Genomic DNA, 23,974 nt, shown 5'->3' on the forward strand with positions numbered 1-23,974 from the left:
GGAGGTCAGACCTTGTCAAACACATTTAGTATAGGACACATTTATTAATTGGGAGTAAAACCATAGGTTACCTTTTTAGATTACTTTACAGTTAGTCCTGCAGTGACACTCATTTTAATAAATCACTTAATAAACCAACCCTGTTACCAGGATAGTTTTCGGAATAATGGAACATAAATTCAAGGAACAGTAGAAACCTATAACCACCTTCAGGATAACAGTTATATACTAGGTGAGTGAGACCTTGTGGTATAATGTACAATTACGGTTGCTTTTCAGATCAGGGGAACACAAAGTTTTTGCTTCCCTTAGTCTTAGGATGGCAAACGGGTATTCAAGGGAAGTAAAACCAAAGGCAACACTCATTCTAGACAGGCTATAGAGCAGGTCGGGGGAAGCAAGATCCAGTTGGTGAACGTATACACTAATATTCTGAAAGAAATAGTTAAGTGAAGCTAACAGCATTACTTTTGCAAAAGAGGCATAACCAATTCACAAATGAGTAAAATAACCTTACATATTCGCAGAATGGCAGAACACATTCAAGGCAAGTGAGAACTTTTGTAACTGCTCACTCTCAGTGGGGCAGACACCAACCAACTCTTTCACAAGTAAGTATCTTTTAAACCCCTGCTATACTTTGCAAGACATCCTTTTCTTATCCAGTCTTTCCCTAGTCTATTGCATGTGTTCTCGCAGAGGCAGAAGCGGGACCCTGAAGATCTAGCAGATAGCTGTAGGCAGGGTGAGATGGGGTTCAGTTGCAGGGAAAGTCAGAGTTCTTCAAACTGGCAAGTAATTCACTGAAGAGTTAGTTCTGGTCCAGGTACTACAAAGAAGACATACTAGGAGGATTCCAGCAGTGGGCCTGGGTGAACTGGATCAGAGATCTCGCAATCGCACCCCAAAGCAACACAGGAATCACAGAAGCTTAAGCTAAGTAAATACTGCAGACAACACAGTACGTCAGCACAGAAGAAGAGATTGCAGCGGGGTAAACTTCAGGGTCTGCAGCCAAAAACCTGGTTGATTTTAATTCCTTGTCATGAAGACTGGAGACTGGATACTGGAGGGGGCTTTGCAGCAGGGATCAACTGGGAAGGCTCCAGGCAAGAGTTTCTTCGTGGCTGGATGCAGCGCTGTAGTTTTTGCGCCCTTTTCAGGAGCCAGAAGACTGAATATCGCTGGCTGGATTCCGTCTCTCATCTGGTCCAGCACTCTGGGGATTTTGTGTCTCTGGAGAGCCAGGGGGAGGCCACAAATGTTTCCGTTCTATTTGGAAGACCATGCACCATGTGACGGCTCGAGGTCCCAGGGTATTGGGGGTATTGCAGCCTGCAACGTCGCAGTACGACGTGGGATGTCTCAAAATGCAGGTCTTCTTAAGTCTAGTGGATCTCACTAGGCTCTGGGTTGGGATTGCCGGATCGATTGGAAGGAAGGGTTACAGCAGGCTCCCGTACACATCAGGCTCTCCGGTCGCTGGAAAATGCAATGGCCGTTGTTTCTTCATCTTCCTCTTTGATTTCAGCTCCGGTGGTCGACTTGTCAAAAGCTTCCAGGTTGGCGTAATTAACAGGAACTATAGCACAACATCTACAATCTTTAGCCGCATTTTACAGAAAGGGGTGGTCTGGCTGTCCATTCGGGACAGCCAGCCCCCCATTGAGACTGGCTCCTTTCAGGCAAGGTAAAAAACAAATGGCTGCAGAGCTTTGGACTACTCCCTCCCTTCCTATCTTCTAAGACACTCTGGAGCCTTGGCAGGGGAAGACCTCAAACTACAAGCAAGAAAGAAATGGTGAAATAAGGAGGATCCCACCATTTTAGAAATATGGTGGCCCTTCTGTGCATTACCAAGGCTGAATTAACAGCCTGCGAGTAAAAATGACTAAAAGTAATACAGGTAAAACCATTGCCACCAGCTATTCAAGCAGACTTGCAATTGTAACAATGTTACAGGTGAGTTAGAAAGAGGATACATTATATCTATCCCCCAGCACTCCACATAAGGTAGCTCACTATGTAAAATGTATAGGGGGATGAAAATCCCTCTTTACTACTTGTGAACTGTTGTTCATCCAAGTACATGAAAGAGAAATTAACAGGGGTGCCCATAGGGGCAACACAGCCTATGCCCAAAAGTTGTTAGGAAACTATAACTTCAACCATACACTATGAAGAGACATAAAAAGGTCACCCATTAAAAGAGTAAGACTAGGTGAGAGGGGAAAAGGATTCCCCTTCACCTAGGCATACAGTAAAATAGTTACCTAGTCAAAGCAAAACGTTCTGGAGTTGACACAGGTCTGGAAAATTTATCATACACATGAAAATCTTACCTAACGGAACCCGAAAGTCTCAGGAACCCACAATGCTTCCGCCCCAGAATGTGTCTGTTGCAGGTAGGTTACTTGGGTTGATGACTGTTCCAAAGAACAGAAGCAACAAAGTTACTATGTCAGTAAGTTGTTATTTTTCAGATGGTATTACCCAGGTTTGATGATGAAAAGGCAGTGGAATGGAATGTTTGGATACAAAGGGACTAGTTTCCGATGCTATCCTATGGAGAACAGGGTGGAGACAAATGCTTTGCATTCATTTACCCTCATGACTCTGATGTTCCCATATGACTTGATGGGTTGACTGGGGTCACTGGAGGTTGGATTTCTTGCTTTTAATTCCAGCAAGAGGTGCCCGGGAGGTGCATGTGCAAGGATTCTTCCAGTCTGGTCCAGGTGCAAGAATCAACCCCTGGCAATGAAGAAATGCAGGATTCACTGATGCAGATTTCAGCGCACGTCACAGGATGGGGGAAGGCGAGTGCCAGCGACTGCCACAGCACACAGACTGCGCCAGGTGTCCTTCCGGTCACTGTTGAAGAATCTTCTCTAGGACCAGATCCTTTGATGCTGGGATGCTGACATTTAGAGGGATTGGTGTTTCATAGAAACTATGGAGGGGAAGTTGCCAAAAGAGAAATCTTTCCCAACAAAGACAGGCCATAGACTGGAAGTCTGAAGCCCCCTAAGATAAGGATCAGGCTGTTGTAACTAGCCACAGCTGCATGCTGTCGTAGGTGAGTAGTTGAGTCTGCAAGCAGAGCCTCTAGAGATAGCTGGGTGAAGAAAGCCTGTTGGAAGCCCCTTCAAGATGTCCCGCGAAGGGCTGGATTTGGCAGAAGCACAGTTGTGACCCTTTTAAAATGGATCACACGATGCTCTGGTCCAGAGAAAGGATTATGGGACAAGGATGCAGGAGAGAGGCCACGAGGAGGAGCCGCTTCAGAGATCTACGTGAGGATGTCCGATGGAGCAGTATTTGGTGAAGAGCAGGAAAAATGCTGTTTGGTACCCAGAAGAGACTCTTATCCAGTTGATCACAAAGGACTGTAGCTCCTGGGAGAGGCGAATGGAGATCCCTGGACAAAGGATCCAGATGTTCTGCTGGATCAGAGGGAGGCTGAAACAGGATTCACGCTGATGGAGAGGTAGACTTTCACCCTGAGAAGGATCGAACGACCGCAGCACAGCCTGCATTGAGGATTGTACCTTTCACAGTTAGTTGCATTAAGTTCCAGGTAGCTTCTGGTGAATAGCTCAGGTTTTCAATAACACACTTAGCACTGAGGACCACCTCGGCTCCTCAATCGGCAACTGTACACGGCTTAGTTTTGCTACCATCCGATTGGGGAGGTGTCTCGGTCTAGGGGAGGGGACGCTCATCCAGCACAAACTGAATTGCATTCAACCAGGAAATCTTTGTGAGGGCAAGATGGTGATCCTCGATTTTAAAAGCACAAGAATTGCAACAGAGGAAATGGCCGGGTAATAGGACTTAAACAATGCCTTGGTGCTCCCTTTTGCTGCTGCTCGGTGTGAAATTGGCTAGAAACACATACAAAAGGTGTTTGTGTTGCAGCCAAAAAACAAAATACACTGCTGCCGCAAGCCTTTGACCCAACCCACTTTCTGGCTAAGGAAAATTGAGACAAAATTTGCTGTTTTGGGACTAGTACTCCTGCTGAAGTAGCCACATGGGCTACTTGGGTCAACGCATTTAATTTGTTCAAGCTTCCAGTGAACCTGTGGGGAAAAGCCCTCCCTGTAAACCGAAATGTCTTCCAGGCACAAAGCCAGCAAAAACACTGGGAGATGACTAATGTAAAGACTGCCTGGTAAATCCCCAAAGTTGCACAGAGGTTCTGGTGTGGGATCAAGCCAAACGCAATAATGGAAATTGACAGAGTGCAAAGCAAAACCCAGCTTTGACATCAAAATAAAGCAGGGACAGCATACAAGTCTCAAAGCTCTCAGCATGCTTAACAAAAACAGTTGCTTTTAAGTCGACACTTCGTCATAATTGGTATCACAATGTATCTAAACCTACAGGGTGAAGGGATTGGTTAATAGGAACAACTACATACTCTTTCTATATGGGTTAAACTTCTGATGAGTAACAAAATCCAATGGCTCCTCCTGAAACCACCTCTAAATTGAGAACAGTAAAAAGACATCCCTTCTACAATATATTGATTAGTCTTGATACATACTGGGCAGCCTAACATTTGGGGTTTTGATGGGTTGGCTCTGTACTGACCAACCTTGGACAACTGACAGGTCATCCGGACATGAGCCAGACTGGGGTAATTGTAGAGAAGCCAATGGACTGCTTTCCTTTCAATTAAAGAAAATACCATCCCCCTATTCCTAAGCCATGAGCCAGGGTAATACCTTTGTAGTTGGCCTTGCATGGCGTCTTGTGTCTAGGAATATGCGTGAGGAATGAGACAGGTGTCCGGTCTGTCCTATCTGTTGGTTACTAATGAATAAACACTGTTCTTCAATTATGGGTCACGTGTGATGGGACCGTGTTTGGAATTTTCACCCTGCATTTGTTGGGATTTTGTCTAACATTAGTTATGTTAAAGGATATTTGTACCGCGCACTATCACCAGCGGAGTGGTCCCCTGACGCTCTGGCGGCTCTGAAAAGGGAAGGGGGGGTGAGTTAGTGGGAATAAGCTGGAAAAGTGCAAGAGAGCAGTGATGTGCTGTTGGCAGCCTCAGCCCGGTGGGTCTGTTGACTGGGCTTGGGGTGTTTTACGGTTGGTAGACATTGTGTGCTGTTGTGCGAGTCGGTGTGGTTTGTTTTGTTGTTGTAGTGAAGTTTGTGCGGATTGTTGTGTTGTAGGCTTGTGGTTGTGTTTGGTTAGAGTTTGAGAGGTGTATGCAGAGGGGTGAAATCGTAATTGGCGTTGCTGTCCTTGCAGTTATGTCTAGGTGTGATGCTTGCTATCATTCACTATTCCATCTGGGTGTGGCACTTGCTAATCTTCAGTATCCTAACTGGATGTGAGGCAGGCTAGTGATCACTATTACACCCTAGTGTGGCACATACTAACCTTCAATTTTTCTAGATACGACGCAGGCTAAAGTTTAGAATTCCATCTAGGTGTGACACATGCCAACATTCACATTTCTATCCGGATGCGACGAAGGCTAAAGTTAAGAATTCTGTCTAAGTGGGGCACATGCTTACATTGGGAAGTATGTTCGTAAGTAATGCAAAACAACGTTTACGGTCCAGTCAGGAGTGTCTGTAAGTGTGCATAGTGTAAGTTCATGACACTGTACTTTATGGAGAGGTAAGGTAGAGTGGCAAGAGCTTTCTGGAGTAGAGTAATTGCTCTACACCCCACCCCACCCACACTTAGGTTTTGTTGGTGTCTGTTGATTGCTGGCTTCATTGGCTTCCCCTGCAGACACATCTTGGAGTCGCCAATGTAGGAGCCACCCTTGTCCTTGGAGCCCTTAGCCGCAGGGGCTGCCGGGCAGTGGGCTGCCCAGGGAGGAACAGTTAAGGCCGGGGAGCTAGCCCATAATGGGAGGCGGAGGGGGAGGGGGGAAGGGGGAAGGGGAAAGGGTGAAGGGGGAAGGGGAGGGGGAGGACTGGGAGGCGGGCTTTAGGATGGGAAGAGCCTCGGAGAGAGCCGGGGCTGCAAGGCAGCACGCTGGGCCTGGGGGCAGCACAAAGCAAGGTCCAAGATTTTAGAAGGGCCAGGGGGCTCACCTGGGGAGGCCGGATATTAAATGCGTGATCCCTGGGTGCAGCAAGCGTGGTCTTCTGTGCCTAATGCAGGCAGCCAATCACGGGACGGGGGGGGGCTGGGAGGCGGACTTTAGGACGGGAAGAGCCTCAGAGAGAACCGGGGCTGCAAGGCAGCACACGGAGCCTGGGGGCAGCACAAAGCAAGGCCCAAGATTTTAGAGGGGTCAGGGGGCTCACCTGGGGACGCCGGATATTCCTTTTACCACCGGGAACACTCTTGTTGTTCATTGTGCGGTCTTTAGTTTTATGGTTCACTCGCACCTGGCTCACAATGGTTGGTTGTGCTCTTCCAAATTTTAATTAGACGGGAGTATTCTTCTTGCCCTGGGAATCGTTATCTTGTGCTTTTTCTGCAGCATTCGGATTCTCCCTAATTTCTCAGTAACCTTGGCCTTGTCTACCAGCTACTGCTTGAGCTCTGCACACATTTTTCTGTGATTTAAGCATCTTAAATTTGTGTGATGTCTTGAGGCCTTTCATTAACTTGCGGTGGCTTCCATTTTGGAAAGTATGGCGGCTCATTACTGTTGCGGTTCTAATTTAGTGAGCTGTATTCACGTATTGTTCATGTTGCATTCAGCTTCTACATTATTTGTTAGTATTCTTCATGTCTTTATGGATGCAATGTTAGTATTCTTTGTGTATACATGCATACTTGACCTAATGTTCAGATTCTTCATGGTGAGTGCATATTTGCTTTGTGTCTAATGCATGCATGCATGCATGCATGCATGCATATGTAATGTCTGTGTTGGCTTGGTTTTACTCGTGCCATCTTCAGCTCATAGTGTGGTCATTTCCTTTTGTACTTGCCTGGGATATGAGTGTTATGTTTATCTTAGTGAGTAGTGCTTCTCACCTCTGTTATTGGACCGGGGCAGAGGCAGTAGCTATAGATGATGTATTTTCATCTGCCTCCCAACACTAAAGTCTGCCAAGGTAACCCAAAAATGGATTTCTGATTGTAACATGTAAGGAAGATCTGTGTGAAGAAAGTTGCTCTAATTTCCTTCCCTTTTGTTCACCCTCTTACCCACAACTAACACCAGAGTTTGTTTTCACAGGACTAGATTATGTAGGCCATGAAGATATCCTTCCCTACACCTCCAGTGACCATGGTCCCATTCAGCATGAACTGTTTGGCAGGTTCTTCACTTATAGCTCTGAGGAAGGTAAGCTTATTTTTCTTTCTTTTTTAAAAAAATATTCTTTATTTATAATAAGATAATTAAATGAGCGAGGGAAGGGTCAAGGACTGCATGTCCATTAATAGTGCACCTCCTTCCGAATCTCTGGATTTTACTGTAGGTTTGTTGTGCTCAGAGGGGTGTTGCAGGGGAAGCTGACAACATTTTAAAAAATTGATTGCTATAGCACACGGATCTGCAACCTGCAGCTCTCCACGTGGTTTGAACTAGGATTCCCATGATCCTTAACCATTGACTATGTTGGCTACAACTGATGGGAGTTGCGGTCCAAAACATTGAGAGAGCCAACGGTTACAGACCTCTGCTATAGTGGGATAGTCCAGGAATTAGGGACCACGTGAGTTGGTTAAAAATCATGGGTATTGAGCTAAATGGCAAATCCCATACTTCAGCGCCTGCACACTCGCCGTGATATCGGAGTGTTGCTGCAGTACTTGCTACCCTCCCCACTTTCATCAGTTGCTTTAACAAATTCCCAAAGTGGTAGTTGCAGAAAGTATATATTAGAAAAGGAGCTTTACTTGTGGAATTAACAAGCACACACTTTGTGCTGTCTGTTTACAGCCCCCCTATTAGTTGTTCAGGAGACCCTGCGGGCATGGCAGGAGAAGAATCACCATTGGCTGGAGCTGTCCGATGTCCACCGCGAGACTACAGAGAACCTGCGGGTCACTGCTACACCGTTCTACATGGGCATGAGGGTAGGTAGGCTTTAGGGGTCTGGGATATTTGTGATCCGCAACATCTACTGTTCGGCTTACAATGTAAGTATTATCTACACATTGACGGCATACTTTCTAGACTTCTTGGCACAAATTGAACTTTTTCTCTGAGTTCTTGAAGCAGAAAACTATTTTCCCAAGCAGAGGGACCCAGTAGATGGGTGGATGGGGGGGGGGGGCATGCGGGGGGGGAGGAGAAATGGAACCTTAACAGGATCACAACACTAAAAGCAGGGCTGGGCCATTGGATGAGTCTGCAATGTAGCAGGATATCCACAAATCCACAGTTAAAGGGGTAGTTCAGTTAGATGTATTGGCCCAATCGATCAGGCATGTATTTTATAGCATATATAGATTGTTCTTAAAAGAAATTCCAATGCAATTTACCAGAGTTTTTCTCACTTTAACACATGCAAAAACGACTGGTTGGGTACTGTCCTCTTGTGCTAATCTTATCCATTGATCCATCACTGTGTTCAAATGCCCTTGCATCACTAATTCAGATCACCCGCCCCTAATGCTGACATCACTAGACGCTCCCGTCCCATTTCACAATTCCAATGCACGTCTCATGTGAACGTCCGCTGTGCGCAATGTATTAACATCTCCATGGAAATGCCAAGACTCCTCGTTCCTCGACAAGTGTAAACAAACCCTGTCCGATCACACAACGTTGGCCTTTTTTTCTTTTGTGTCAGTGTATTTAATTTCGAGCTTCCCCGACATATTTCTGCTCTGTTCAGCTATCTGCCAAGTATGACACACTGAGAATCGCTACTTATACTGCCTAAAAGGAATTAACTCAGTAGTTGCTTTTCATTTCTTCTATTCTGGAGAAATGTCTTTACCAAACCATATATATATTTTTTTAATAGTTTTTATTATCATTTTATAGTAACTACCCGTCAACATGACAATTAACGGTACAACCCATAAAATAAAAACAATACAGTAGTTTGGTGCTCCATCTCCCTTCATATGACCTTATGTATTCATAAAGTCTTGGATCGTTCCAATCCAAGCTGTCTGTGTGCGTGGCATTAATCAACATTGGCCAGCGGTTTCAGTGCAAGTCCCTTCTGCCAGTCAGTTGCACATTATGCGCCCAGAACCACCCACCCTTAAGCCCCCCCTTCCCTGGAGTTCTAACTAAACCGATGTTCTCTTCAGTCATCCTCTCCTGAATTTTGGGCTTGTGTGATGGGGTATTGTACATACGGCCCCCATAATATCTCTAGGCCTAGCCTGGGGGGTGTGTTAATCTGCCAGTCTCCATTTCATTACAATACAGTATGCCTTCCCACCATTGCACCGTGCTTGAGGGCTGTGTTGCCCCCACGTCATTGCTACCCTTCTTTTGGCCAAAATCAGTAATAACGCAGCCAGTTTCCTCATTTGACCTGGTATGTGCTTATTATAACCCAACAATGCCTTAATTGGTGCCGGTTCAACCTTTTCTCCCACTATTACACTTAATATTTCCAAACACTTGTTCCCAGAATGTCGTATCACCGGGCATCCCCACACTACATGCAAGAAATACGCTGGTGAGGCAACGCATCTTGTACGCTTATTCGAAGTGTCCGGGAAGATTTTATGCAGCCTTGCCGGGGAGTAGTAGAATTGATGCAGATACTTAAGTGAATCAACTTAAATCTTGTATTAAGAGCCACCTTTCTCGTCTCCCCAGCAGTAGGCCCATGTGTCATCTGTGATTGTGCACCCCAGTGATTGTTCCCATCTCGTCCTACCCCGGTATCTAGACTCCTATTGTACAGTGTGGATACAACCCTACCATTGTCGGCGCGTCTAAGTATTGTGGTGTCCAGTACATGGAACACATCCTTTTCTTTAGGGCAGGCAGGAAAAATCTCTTTCAGAGATTCCTTTAGCCATTACAGAAACGGGTCTAAAGGTGTGAGATTACCCTTGCTCCTTATTTCATCTATCGTTAGGAACTGCCCTTTCCGGAAATAGATCTCTAAGCAGGATATGTTAAAGCGTTTCATACAGCACACATAGCCCATTTCATTGGTTATTTGCACTCCCGGGATGTATATAACTAGGCGAGCCAGAGAGTAAATAACTTCCCCTTTCAATATGTGTTCGATATGAGCCCATGACTTACAAGTCAATTCTACCATGTTGGTTGCTTTCGAGATTCTGTCGGGTGCTTTCAAAATGAACGGTCTAAGAAGGTTCTGTCTGCCTGAACCGGTAGAGCAGAAATCTCGCCTGGGCGGCTTTGTAGTATTTGTCAAAGTCTGGCATCGCCAGTCCCCCTCGATCTATTGGGGCCACCAATTTCTCCCATGACACTCGCGCCTGCTAACCTGCCCACATGAACCGCAGAGTTTCCAATTGAAACTCTCGGCCGTATGCCTTGGAAGTGACCAGGGTACATTGAGAAACACGTATAGGAAGTGCAGAAGTAGCACCATTTTAACCCACGATATTCTACCATATAGGTTCAGTGGCAAATCCATCCATCTATCCACTAATGACCTGGCCTGTTCCAGCACCCGTTGATGGTTGTGATTATATTGTTCCTCCAGGGATCGTGCAATATTTATACCCAAATATCGAGTGTAGGGTCTCATGCCACTAGAATCCACACTCCTCATTAAATAGTCTTGTGCCTGCTGTGAGCCGGAATAGCACCGATTCTTGTGGCATTGATTTTCAACACGGGAGAAGTCTCAAAGTCCCTACTTCACCCATAATCGGACTTAGGTTATGTTTCGCATCTGTGACCTAGAGAACCATATCGTCTGTGTATAGAGAGAGGACTACCTTATGTTTGTATAGTTGTATCCCTCTGTGGCGGTGCCGCTCCCTGATCACCTCAGCCAAGGGTTTGATAGCCAATGCCAATAATAACGGTGATAGAGGGCACCCCTGTCTTGTGCCTCTCTCCAGGGCTAAGACAGTTGTGAGCTAACCGTTCCCACTGGCACTCGGTGAGGTATAAAGCATCTTTACCAGGGTAATGAATCCCTCCCCATCCAGTACTGTGAAAAGGGCCATTCTACGGAGTCCAATGCTTTTGTGGCATCCAATAGCGCCGCTACGATCGACTCATCCTGTGGAGCCGCCGACAATAGCCAAAATATCCTTCGTAACCCATAAAGGGGAGCGCCCCGGTATGAATACTGACTGGTCCGCTTTCACACTTTGGTGCATCAGTGGGGCCAGTCTGGATGCCGGAGTTTTGGACAGGATCTTATTGTCCATGTTGAGAAGAGATATTGGGCGATAAGAGGAGCAGTCATCGGCTGCCTTATCTGGTTTCAGCAGCAGCACCACCACTGCCTCCCTCAATGACTGTGGAAGTCAGCCATCCCTCAGCCTTTGTCGGTACATCTCTAGTAAATATGGATCCAATTTCCCTGCAAAGTATTTATAGAATTCAACTGTATAACCGTCCGGGCCTAGGGCCTTCCCTGATGACAACGATTTGATTGCCGACAGGATCTCCTCTAGTGATATGGGGCAGCCAAACCATTCCCTTTTCCTCTGCTGTGCACCAATAAAATGCAACCTGATCCAAATAACTATTTTAGCTCATGTTGTGACACGCAGGTTTGTGAGGAATACAGGCGACTGTAAAATGCACAGAATTCCTGGACAATATCTGCATTCTGGAATTGATCCTCCCCTTGTTCATTCCTAATAGATAAGCCGTGCCCCCTTGTCATATCTGGTCTCGCAGCCCTTGCAAGCAACCTACCGGGTCGCTGCTCCTCCCCATATTGTCACACTGCTGCTTTCCCCAGGAGGAACTTCACTTCTCTCTGTGCCAACTCTCCAAATTACTTCAATAGAGTTTTTATTTCTGCCGGCGTGGGTTTCGACGCCTCTGCTTGTAGTTGTCCTATCCGAGCCTCACTGTCTACCAATTGTTTATTTCAATATCCCAGCCTCCTTTTGAAATACACTCCCCCCTCCCCCACCCTTATAACATATTTAAAACTCTCCCACAGTGCCACATGGGATTCCACCGCCCCCCCCCCCCCCACCCTCCAGAGTTTGCTTTAAAAAAAAAAATGTATGGCCTTCGATATCCCTTCCCGGAATACCCCATCTGCCAGACCTTTGCTCCTCCCCCCGCCCCCTTGTCTCCCAGGTACTGCCAAGGCCATTGCCACTGCAGCATGATCTGATAGTGTGCGTGCCAGTATAACTACTTCGGATACCCAGCCTGCAATTGTGTTGGAGATAGAAAAAAATAGTCCAACCGTAAGGCTGAATTATGAACCGATGTGTGAAGTGTATATCCTGCGCCCTCTGGGTGATTGGTCCTCAACACATCATCCACTTCCCTTGTCCACACATCCCTTAGCTTATGTGTCATTTTCGGCAGTGGCCGATGGGTACCCACCCCCCATCCTGTCCTGGTCTATTTCCATTACCACAATTCCCCTACCCATATGATCTCCCCAGGCGGGGTCCCCTCCAGTTGACATGTTAGCCATCCCAGAGTTTCAAGTGAGTCCTGATTGGGACCATAATAGTTCATCAGGGTGAATACTCAGCCATGTATAGTCCCGTGTACCATTAAGGCTTGCCCCTCCTGGTCCTTAACCTGCGAGGTTAAGCAGAACCCAACCGTGTTTCGCACTAGGCTACACACACCCCTGGAATAAGGACTAGGAGGAGAATTCGCGGCGACAGCCCCAGCCTCACCCAAATTCCGTTTCTCCCCCTGGGATAAAATGCATCTCCTGAAGAAACGCTATGTCCACATGGTGACGTTTCATGTATAGTATTACCTTGCAAAATTTATATGGACAGTTTAGGCCCCTAACATTCCATGTCCTACTCTTAATTGTTTGAGCCATCTTGTCGCAGCAACTCCCCTGCATTCCCGACATTTCCCCTCGGTGTAAACTGTAATATAGCACCGCCCCCCTGACCAGTAAGGAAAAGCAACCCCGGAAACCACTGTTTTCTCGCAACTCCCCTTTCAATCACACCCCCCCCCCCCCAACCTGCCAGTTGTACCCCCAAACAGCAAACAAATGCTCATGCATGAGGGTGAACCAGGGCCCAGTCGCCCTTGCAAACCCCATTAAGGAATGTAGCTCCGTCTGCCAGTTGCATAAATAGTCTTTTTCAACAATAGTCACTTGTAACCCATGTTCCACATTGTACGGGGAGTTCCCCTTATTAATTGTTCTCTCTGGGACATGGTGCTCTGGGCAGTTATTCCAAAACAGTGTTTACTTCATCCGGGTTGTGGAAAAATATTACTCGACCATTATGCTCAACCCCGAGCTTGGCGGGGAACAGCATCGCATATTCAATGTCTCTCTCCCGAAGTCTTTTTTTTTTTTTTTTCTTGACATCAGGTCTTCCTGGACAACTGCACTTTGTCGGAGAAGTCCAGGAAGAGACAGATCGGGATGCTCTGATATGTCAAAGATCCTTTCTCTCTGGCCTTTCGCAGGGCCATATCTCTATCTCAGTAGTTCAATAGTCGAACAATAATCTGTCTAGTTGGTTCCCCGGGTACTGGTCTCCTTCTACTTGGGATGTGGTGTGCTCTCAACTATGAATACCGCTGAAAAATCTTCACATCCAAGGATTTCTCTCAGTAGTTTCTCCACCATTGATTCCATAGTGTCGGTCCACCGCCTCGGGCACACCCATTATTATTCTCAAGTTCTTCCTACGGGAACAGGATTCGAGGTCATCCTGCTTGTCTGTTAGTTCTTTGAGTGCCCTCTTGACCAATGTCTGGTCTCTTCGCAGAGGTGCAGGATTTGTCCTCAACAGTGGATACCCGGTTCTCGACCTCATCCAGGCGTTCCCCATGTTTGTCCAGACGTACCTGCATGTGATCAACCTTGCATGTCAGGTTATCCATTTTCCCATCTAATGATTGTATGTTTGCCTGCACCTAACGCAGCATCTTTTTTATATCACGCAGTGCTCCTCCTGGGTCCGGGACGGTGGGTTTAGCAGTACCACCAGTGGAGTCCTCCCCCCGTGGCTAGGTGTTTTGCTGGTGTGGGAGCCTTGAACTGCAGCTTCAATAGCGGTTTGCCTGCTTTCTGCGATTTAGACATGGTGTCACTGTTGGGCTGTGGTATTCTCCCTGTTTAAAGCCGCACCTTTGATGTATTCTTCAGGGCTCCCAACAAGCAAGCATATATTTAGCCGTCCCTTTCCCTGTTATTTTCGCTCTGCCTTCCTCCTTGCCGTCCATACTTCTCAGGGTCCCCAAGATACCGGACTCAGTCCCTCGCTGCCCCTCTCTGTTTTAACTGCGCCGAGCCAAAACAGCACAAAGTATCAACCACTCCTTGACTCTTATCCCTAGTGATGTGGAGGGGGCACGAGGAAGAGCAAGGCTCCTACAGACTCAAGATTTCCAGATTGCCCATGTTGCCTCCCACCTTGCGATCACAGTAGTTGGGGCCGGTGTTTTGGTTGTGATTTAAATGTCTCCTCCCAGGTATGGGTGCCAGATATTGGAAGGCACTCGCCAAAACGTCATCAGTTCTCCCTTTTGAGTTGTCTGAAAGCATGCAGTCTCGCAATCCCAGCATGGGCCTCACCCCTCTAGTCCCGTTGGGGGATCCGGGTTCTTCTGCCAGCAGCCCCCGCTCCTTGCCTGATCTGGTCCACAATATGGGGGCAAGAGCTAGGATGGGCCTCACTGGAGCAGCTTCTCCCTCCCTTCCTGTTGCGTCATGCTATGCCCCCGCTCTCAGGTGGACGGAGCAGTCCCTTGCGCCGTGCTCCTCGCCCCCAGCTGGCCACTGTCCTACGTAGATTGCTCCCGGGTGGGTCCTCACCGGTTACTAGCTGGCACTGGGGACCTACGCTGCTGTGCACCACTAGGAGTCTCTGCACACTCGCCAGCATCAGTCTCTCGGCACACTGCCACCCGCAGCGGGTTGCCTCTGTGCGCAGCTCTAGTCCTCAAGCCACGCCGTCGGATGCTGCCTTAATTCAGAGCTCTGTTCACCGCTACGCTCTTAGACAGTTCTCCGATTGTCGTGGGACACTCTCCCCTGTCCCTCACTTCTTCACTGGATCTCGCACTCCTTGCATCCACGTCGGCAGGGCCACATCTCTTCTATCTCAACATTTGGGTGTTACAAGCACTACGTTCTCCACCAATTGGGCTCGCCGGTCCCTCAAATTGTCTTTGGGTGTCCACCCAATTGTTCATGCACCACTTATAAGTACTGCAGATCGGATTGCGACAGGATTTCTTCGGATAGTCGGGGTTGCTCGGCAGCTCACAGGCCTGCAGCCATCTTGACTGGGCTCTCTAGCACCCCTCTACCAAACCATATTGTCCTTGCAAACTTTTAAAGTTTGATCCTATTAATCTTGTCTTTTCATAATGTGTTTTGTAACATGGCTGTTTGTTCGCTTGTCCTTCTTTAACATTCAGTGTTGAGGGGAAACCTCTTTTCTTTACTCTATAGAAAAAAAAAAGTTTTTATTTACCTCACTGATTCTGTGCTTCTTCACTATTCGGGAACTATGGCAACAATTCAGCCCTACCTGTATGAGCCGTAATATTCAGAAGAGTCCATCCTTGAAAGAGAAACTCGACGATGTGGAATCGAATGAAAGTCTTGAGGATCAATCACCAGAGCCTGAACCCTGTCGCATGGAACATGTTTCCACCTGGTGTACCTGCAATAGATGTGAGCTTATGCCTACTCTGGTGGAGAAGTGCTGTTGCAGAGAAAACTCTGGCTGCTTGGCCTACATTGCCAAAGAAGACATGAGCTGCATGACTTCAGGGCTGCCTGCCTTACAAGATCCGTGTTGCCAATGATGATGGTCCTCAGCACAAACTTCGAGTTAAAGTACGCCCTCGTAATCCAAGTAACGAATATGTTCACTCTATATATGTTGTGTGTTGGACGACCCTGCATCAGTATAACTTGGCTGGATCACTGAAAAAATAATAATTTGTCTGTAAATTGAATAAATTACTCATTCTAAACTGAAACCAAAGTGTTCATTTTTAGATTTATCGTCCGAACATTTACGTTTCTTTCACTTGGAAGTATCTCCCAAACTGTTTTTGCTGGAATGTGCTCACATTTCTAATTGATCCCTACTTGAAATCACAAGTACTGTCAGTACTTTGCACGAAAAGGTACTTTTCAAAGCATAACAATGCCTTAAATTTTACAAGGTAGTGGAAACAAAATGAATGCAATTCTTGTGTTCATTCAAGGAAACTATTTCTGTATCTCTTACATAGGTGGTACAGACTTGTGGCATATCGTGCCTTTATTTGGTGGCGTCATGGAAGAGTGGGATTTCGTGTTCAACGAGTAATACCTGCCTGTGTGGTTTGAGCCATTTGTGATGGATTCCCCAGTAACCACGGACAATACTGTGCATTTATACAGACAGTACCTCGACCGCAGCAGTATAAAATTAAGTGCCATCCACCATACCAAAATAAATAAAGAGTTAACAAAACAAAGGGGGTTCTGGGAGTCTCTCTACCAACACAAACACAGCCCTTGGGTGGATGGCCCCTGGGAGAGTCTCAACCAAGTCTTTAGCTCACTGTCCCTTTCACAGAGAAGACATATCCCTTCATATCAGTCTTTGTCCTGCCCAGGGGCAGTCCAGCACCGAAATCTTAGGCAATTCTCCTCTGAACAAGAATACCAACAGCAACCCCATACACGTGTTTCAGCCTTGTTGGGCATCATCAGTGAAGTGGAGCTGTGCCAATCTCTGAGAATAGTGAGCAAGGGGCCCACGTCTGGATTCCCCTGGTAACTTAGTGTGAGACCCAAAGTGACTTAATATGCAAAACAAAGGGGGTTCTGGGAGTCTCTCTACCAGCACGAACACAGCCCATTGACCTGTTCTTGGGTGGATGGCCCTTGCTCACTGTAACAAATGGGATATGACCCTTCAAGATTGTGGGAAAACCTGGAGAGGTCAATTATTTGGCTGACTTGGGCAATCCTAAGGGGGCTGCTAGGGTCTTTTGCACCAACCGTCTAAAAGCCTATGTCTCAAGACCAGAAGTGGAGCTTTGCTTCTAGCTTCAGCTCAGGAGGAGGAGGAGGAGGAGGAGGAGGAGGAGGAGGAGAGTGAGCCTCTACCCGATCTCCTCAGGGGACAACCTTTTAGATGAGAAGATAGGAGTTAATATCCCTTCTAATCTGACATTGGAACAACAGGAGGAGTGCAAGTTTCTGTTAAATTAGGTTGCCTCCCTGTTTTCACTATCACCAGGCTTGACCCCTTGGGGCCAGCATGATATTCTCACTGATGACTGTTTACCTGTTACAGTATGTCAGATCATGTAAGGACCCACATAAAGGAAGAAGTCAACAAGATGCTTGATGTTGGGGTAATGGCGCCATCTACCAGTCCATGGTCTAGTTCAGTTGTGCTAGTGCCAAAGGCAGGATCCAAGGAGTTGAGATTCTGTGTGGACTATAGAGCTCTGAATGCAGTCACGACTACTGATGCCCATCCTTTACCCAGGACAGATGCTTTGGTGGACAAACTTGGTTCAGCCAGGTACCTCAGTACATTTGACCTCACGTCAGGCTATTGGCAAATAGCCCCGACAGACCATGTCAAGGAGAAAACTGCATTTTCAACCTCAGCATGCCTCTACCAGTTTAACGTAATGCCTGTTGGACTAAAGAACGCACCTGCAACATTCCAAAGGATGGTTAATCAAGTTCTGAATGGGATGGAGGACTTCTGCATGGCATAACTGGATGACATTGCAGTGTTCAGCCCTACTTGGAAAGAACATGTTGACCACTTAGGATATGTTTTGCAGGCTCTTGAGCAGGCCCATCTGACCATAAAGGCAATTAAATGTCAAATTGGTCAGAGCAAAGTGGTCTACCTTGGACATGAGGCAGGAGGAGGTGAAATGAGGCCATTGCCTAGTAAAGTACAAGCTGTACAAGAATGGGCCACCACTACTACTCAAACCCAAGTGAGAGCCGTCTTAGGTCTCACTGGTTATTACAGGAACTTCAGAGAACTATGGGAGCATAGCTTCTCCATTGAATGTGGCCTCCTTTCCCAAATTCCCCAAGAAGGTCCGGTGGAATGAGGAGTGCACTAAGGCATTTGAAGGACTTAAGAAAGCCCTTTGTCAAGCTCCAGTCTTAAGAGCTGCTGACTACAGCCAAACCTTCATTGTGCAAACAGATGCTTCCAATACAGGCATAGGTAGGTGCAGTTTTGAGTCAGCTAGATGAGAAAGGTAGGGAACACCCTAATCAGCAGGAAGCTGAAGGAACCTGAGACAAGGTGGGCAACCATAGAACGAGAGTGTTTTGCCATTGTGTGGTTTCTGAAGAAGTTTAGACCATACTTGTATGGATCTACTTTTGTGATTCAGACAGACCACCAACCCTTGAGATGCTTAATGCAGATGAAAGGGGAAAATCCTAAATTGTTAGGATGGTCAATCAGCCTACAGGGGTTTGATTTTACCATTGCACACATGTCACAGGGTGTAATCGCCAAAATGCTGATGGTTTCTCCAGAATGTATGACCGACTGGAGTAAGGAGATTCATCCAGGGGTGGATTAAACATTCCTGTCCCTTAGTCTGTGGGGGACGAGTGTTAGGGAGAATTCTCATAAATGTGCCAATTCCCTTCACCTTGGAGACCCCCAGCAACTTTGCTGTATTTTGGGGACTTGATTTTTTTTACCTGGAAAGAGTGTGAGCCTTTTTTCCCCACTCTTTCATGCATTTTGATGTGTGTTTTACTCTTGTGTTCTTTTATTATGGAGTTTTAGATAACTCCATAGGCATCATCTTTTCATGTGTGTCGCACAGCACCCTCGGTGCAGTGACACAGGGTAGCCTTTTAGGTTGTCCCAAGGTTTAAGTACCTTGCTGGGATGAACTACTGTTTCCCAGAGAATGTAAAGTTAAATTGACTTTACTAGTCTTTTTAAATTCCTAGACCCAGCGCACACTATCTTACAATGGTTCTCCGTTATTTCATCGTGGTACTTTTCATCGTAGGACTTTTCATCGCCAAAAACTTTTTTTTATTTATGGGGGGTGGGGGGGGGGGTTCCCTCCCTTACTTAATCATACCCCAACAAAACACCCCCCAAAAAATATTTTTTTAAAGAGTTTTGGCAATGAAAAGTCCCACGATGAAATGCGTGTATACCCTTACAATGGAGTGCTGAAGGCGTTACTTGGTATCCCCTGTGTCTAGAAACTCATGTAGCAGTCAAATGCTACCCCTTCCTATCGAAATGGCTGGTGGCAGTGGTTTTACAACGAACTACCATGATGTTGCCCAACCGTGAACACTGGTAGCTAAAAATTGCAGGAGCCATGTTTTTCAAGATGGCGCCTTAAGCCCCTTTGTTTAAACGGGTCCCGGTATTCTTTTTTCACCATTTCTTTTTGGAAAGGTCCTTCTAGTGTTTGTCTCTGCGCGCCAAACTAGGTTTGGTCCCTTTGTTTCTACGCCTTTGGCAGGCTTCAGGACTGAAGACCGCCTCTGGCGCTCGAGTGTCTGGGGTGGGCAGGAAGTGAGGGAGGTGCCCGAAACGCACTGTGCTTAGTCTCATAGGAGACCCAAATGCACTCTGGCCTGATTGGCTGGCTGACTGTCCGGCAAGAACAGCCACCCTACTGGGTGAGTGACAGCTAGGCTAGAATGAATGGGGAAAAAACTGTCAGAAAGGCGAGTCCTCTTGGACTGGAAAGCAGAGTCGACCACTGGAACGAAAGAACCGAAGACTAGCTGGAAGAGGACGGCTGCTTCACCTACTGGACCGTTGGTTTACCCGGTGGAGCGCTGCTGCAGGTCCGAATCGCCTAGTTCACCTCGACAGTGAAGCCCCTTCAAGGACGACTTCTTCCTTGAAGTTGGTAGGACCAATCAACTTGTAAGCCACTTGGACACCACTCTTGGAGCTGGTTAGGATTAACCGGGGGGGGGGGGGACGACACCAGCTTGTGTGCTTGAAGAATAGCAACCAGAAACGAAGATTTGCCAATTTGCGACCAGCCTGCGTGCAGTGCATGAGTCCCCCGACATCTTCCCTCTTGTCCCCACGACTGAGGCTCAGGAACAGCGAGACCTGCAGGAACTGCCAGGAACAGAAGTCTTCAGCTGCATCTTTTTCTTCAACCTAAGGTACTGTGAAAACCTGACCGAGAGAACTTACCTCTCACTGCGAAAGTGCATACAACTTTGGCAACTTGCAGGCCTAGTCAGCTTGTGACCCGACATGTGAACCTTTCTTCCGTGAACTACTTCTAAGAACCGTGGCAATTACTTTTCTGTTTTAAATACCAGAACCGTTTTTACCTATACAAGACACTAGCCCATTGACTTTGGCCTATCTGTTGCATTGAATCAACTCCTCTGGTGAACTCAAAATATTTGCACTGTTTTAAAGTAACTGTAGTAATATTCGTTTTATCAACTTGTGCCTTTTTGCTCCTACTTCAATGCCATTTAGCTCAGACTTCAAGGGAGCTCCATTGCTCAGTATTGTAGTATATTTTCTTGTGTGATATTGGTTGCCTCATTTAGTGAATGCTTTATAAATGATTGTGTAATAAATTAATAATTGTTTTACCAATAAACCTTTAGTGTAAGTGTCTATCTGAATACTTGTTATTATAGACCTTTGTGTAACATCCTTACAAGCTCACATTCCCTCTTGAGATACGCCTGGCTGCTCAGCTCGCTACCAAAAACTGTGTGGTACAGACTTATACCAAAGGTTGGTTTTGCTTACACCTGTAGTCCTAGTTGTGTGTAGTGGTCCCAGAGGGTACTGCATACAAACTTTGCCTAACAGTGGGGGGGGGGGGGATTCCCAAATTGTCCTTTATAGGCAAGGTCATACAGTGGTGCAGTGGCCCAAGACTAAAACCAAAGATCTGACCATGGAAGGCCGATCAGGCAAGACCACCACCAACGGGGGAATCCTGCTAACTCTTTCAGTATTACAATTTAAACAAATTCCCAATCTCTGTTGTGTGTACGAGTAACTGGTAACTAAGGTGGTCCATGCCCGATCCGGACACTATCAAGATTGACCAAGAAAGAACTGTGGGACACCATGAATCCCAAAGACCAATTGTGACTGCTTATTTGCATCCAAAAAGGTGGGCCTGCACTTGTGGAAAGAAATGTGATCCGCGGTCCTATAGAAAGGCTGTCTAATTCGTGAATCCCTGACTCTGCCCTTTCTTCATTTTATTTTGTATCAAACAAATTAGGTTTTTGGACTTGGTCCAAAGTGAACTTTTATGTGTAGTTGTCCGACAGCACCATTTATTCTCTTCTGAAGTCCCATAGACTTGTTCGTCAGATGGTAGCCTGAGTGAAATCTGTGACAAAAAGCAAACTGAACATTTCTTTCTCATGAAAAAGGTAATCATCACTTTGAGCTCCAATAAAAGCAGCCAGGGCATGTGTGGAATGCAGGCCCACCTCCTGTGCAGAGCAGTACAAATCCTGACCAGCAAAGATGCATAACAGTCCTTGTAGAGATTAGATTTATAAAATCAGCACCTGGGGGGGGAGGATCTTAGGAGGCCACTGTGACTCATCGGGAGGACGTGGACTCTAGACATTTTAGGCAAGTTTAATTCAATAATAGTCAGAAAGCCCAAGCTATACCTATGGCTATGGGGTGTTCCCCCACCTAAAGAATAACCAAGGTGCTTGTCAGTTGTCTGTTTCTCAATGTCCAAAAAGAATTACCATCTGACCCGATCACTTATCAACAAAATAAAGGCAGGATAATGGCTCCCTTCTCCTGTGTCATGCTCCCAGAAGGAAGTAGGTTGTTTCTTTTCTTTGGCAGTTATCAGTTCCAACTGAGATCCCTTTCTGGCCTTGCAAGAACACCTTCCAAGCACAGGAGTGATCTACAGATCCTAACATCGATGGATCTGCTGCCGAGGTAAGCCCTGCTGGGCTCCGTTATACAGAAGCATTAGGCCATTTAAAAATGGTTGCCTCGACCCACTTGTCTTGCTGCCCTGATGCCTACCTGCATGTAGGCCCGCCTCTTCATGCAGCCAATAGGCTGATTGCACCTGAAATTGAACTACCTAAAGGGGACCGACATCCACCCCCTTTAAAGTCCGACTTTTAAGGCCTCACTCAGATACCTGTCATGCCGTGGATGCCCATCTGCCCGCCACCACCTCTGCAGTCTTGATGCATACCTGTCCGCGACTGCACTCTGCCGCTCTGCAAACGGCGTTCTGACAAGTCATGCAAGGTAAGAAGAGCCTCTACTCATCAGCGAAATGCATTTGTATATCTATACCCAACTGATACCTAGAGCGCTATCCCCATACCTTCCCCAACGCGCTGCCTACCTGCATTGCACTGGCTCAGGAATACAGAGCTCCATTTACCCATGCTCCAGACAAGTTCTCACACTCAGTCGGTCCATGAGACCGCTTTAACCCCACAGATTCACAAGCGCCATTGCATCACTTTCCCCGAAACACATGCTGGCTCAAATCTCCACAGATTGCGAGTTCCCCCAAGGCCCCTTATTGTATTTGCATCATGCGATCAGCAGCTCCCCTGCCCGCAATGCGTTAACACTACACAAGTGCACCACAGTATTGCCATTCAAGCCCAAACCTGATTAAATCCGCCCAATTGCGCTTGTAAGAAAGACACATTGCTCCCGCCCCACTCCATTCCTCCCCCTGCGCTCAATAGGCAAGCCATCTTCCCAACACTGCAACACGTTATTTTGCAGCGCACCAACAAGCTGCCCCCACACCATTCCACCGCTGCTCCCTCTCCATTACCAGATGCTCTCCCGCTGCATCACGTGGCTCTGCACTCAGTGACACCAGACAAGCCTAAACACTCTCATAACCCGAGCACACAACCTGAGACCACCAACATTCTACACACTATCACACTCGACAGATTCATTTTGCCATATGATGCCTATCCCAGCACATTTAAATGTACCTGGGATGCTTCCCCCCTCGCCTCACTCCTATTGGCAACCTTACCAATGCATTAGGATACAATACCAAATGCTGCAGAGCACAGCTAGCTACAAACCATCTACGGGACAAAGCTGCATCCCCTGACACACTCTGGGTGTCATGACCTACAGAACGCGCCCCTTTTGGACTTCCTGGTCCTTGTCTCAACGGGGCTTACACTCCCTGGTACTCCCAACATGGCCGTCCAGCGTGACACCTTCCTTGCTCCTCACGTTGGACGTAGCGTGTTCTATTAATAGACCACACCCCACGCGGCTCTGCGGGGCTCAATGCTATTGCGAAGTAACGACCAGACGTGTGCTCTGTAGCTCGCGGTATTGTTTCCCTGATTCTGTCCCTTCTAACTCCATTCCTAGTCCCTCTCCTTTCTTTCTTACTTCCTGGACTCGTGTGCTGTGTAGTGCACCTTCTTAATTTCCCGGATTCCTAGATCCTTGCATCCCGAAACTTTGAACGCACGCTGGAGTCGGAAGAGACTCGTGCAGCCTTATTCAAGACCCGATCCGTCCGCAAGAAGGCATCGACCAAGAAATCCAGCAAAGATCGGACTCCGGTGAGAAGGGGGGAACTCCTTGACACTGGGTCTTCATCTTTACTCACCACTGACACCGGCACTCACCATGCCCCCTTGGCTACTCCAGATACACCAACTAAGCATTCATCAAGTCAGAATTATGTCACGCGCCAACCCTTGCTTACAAGAGGATTGACCTGTATCCTTAGGCTCGGAACCTTCCCCCAGGAGTTACTGCGCAACAATCTTACTTTTCCCTCACTAGGGGCAGCCAGACTCAGCTGGCACACGAGTGCCCCTATCCATCTACTCGCCAATGAGGAACAGGCTCCTACACCTACTGGCCTAGCCATGCAGGCACAGGCCCTATAGTGTGAGCTAATCCATGTGTGTTTCCCCTGGAGCAC

General features: G+C 47.1%; 1 protein-coding gene across 2 annotated transcripts in view; it reads left to right on the forward strand.

Moving 5' to 3' along the window:
- The window catches only part of LOC138581019 (polymerase delta-interacting protein 2-like), a 144,867-nt gene that overhangs the window by 52,581 nt on the left and 68,312 nt on the right, over positions 1-23,974 (forward strand). For both annotated transcript variants that reach the window (XM_069652032.1, XM_069652033.1), the window contains exons 6-7: positions 7,175-7,282; positions 7,883-8,019. In XM_069652032.1, the coding sequence (XP_069508133.1) occupies positions 7,175-7,282; positions 7,883-8,019 (245 nt within the window). The remainder of the gene's footprint in view (positions 1-7,174; positions 7,283-7,882; positions 8,020-23,974) is intronic.

The sequence above is a fragment of the Ambystoma mexicanum genome, chromosome 3p (genome assembly GCF_040938575.1).
Source record: "Ambystoma mexicanum isolate Mex_15411 chromosome 3p, UKY_AmexF1_1, whole genome shotgun sequence".
Classification (NCBI taxonomy): domain Eukaryota; kingdom Metazoa; phylum Chordata; class Amphibia; order Caudata; family Ambystomatidae; genus Ambystoma; species Ambystoma mexicanum.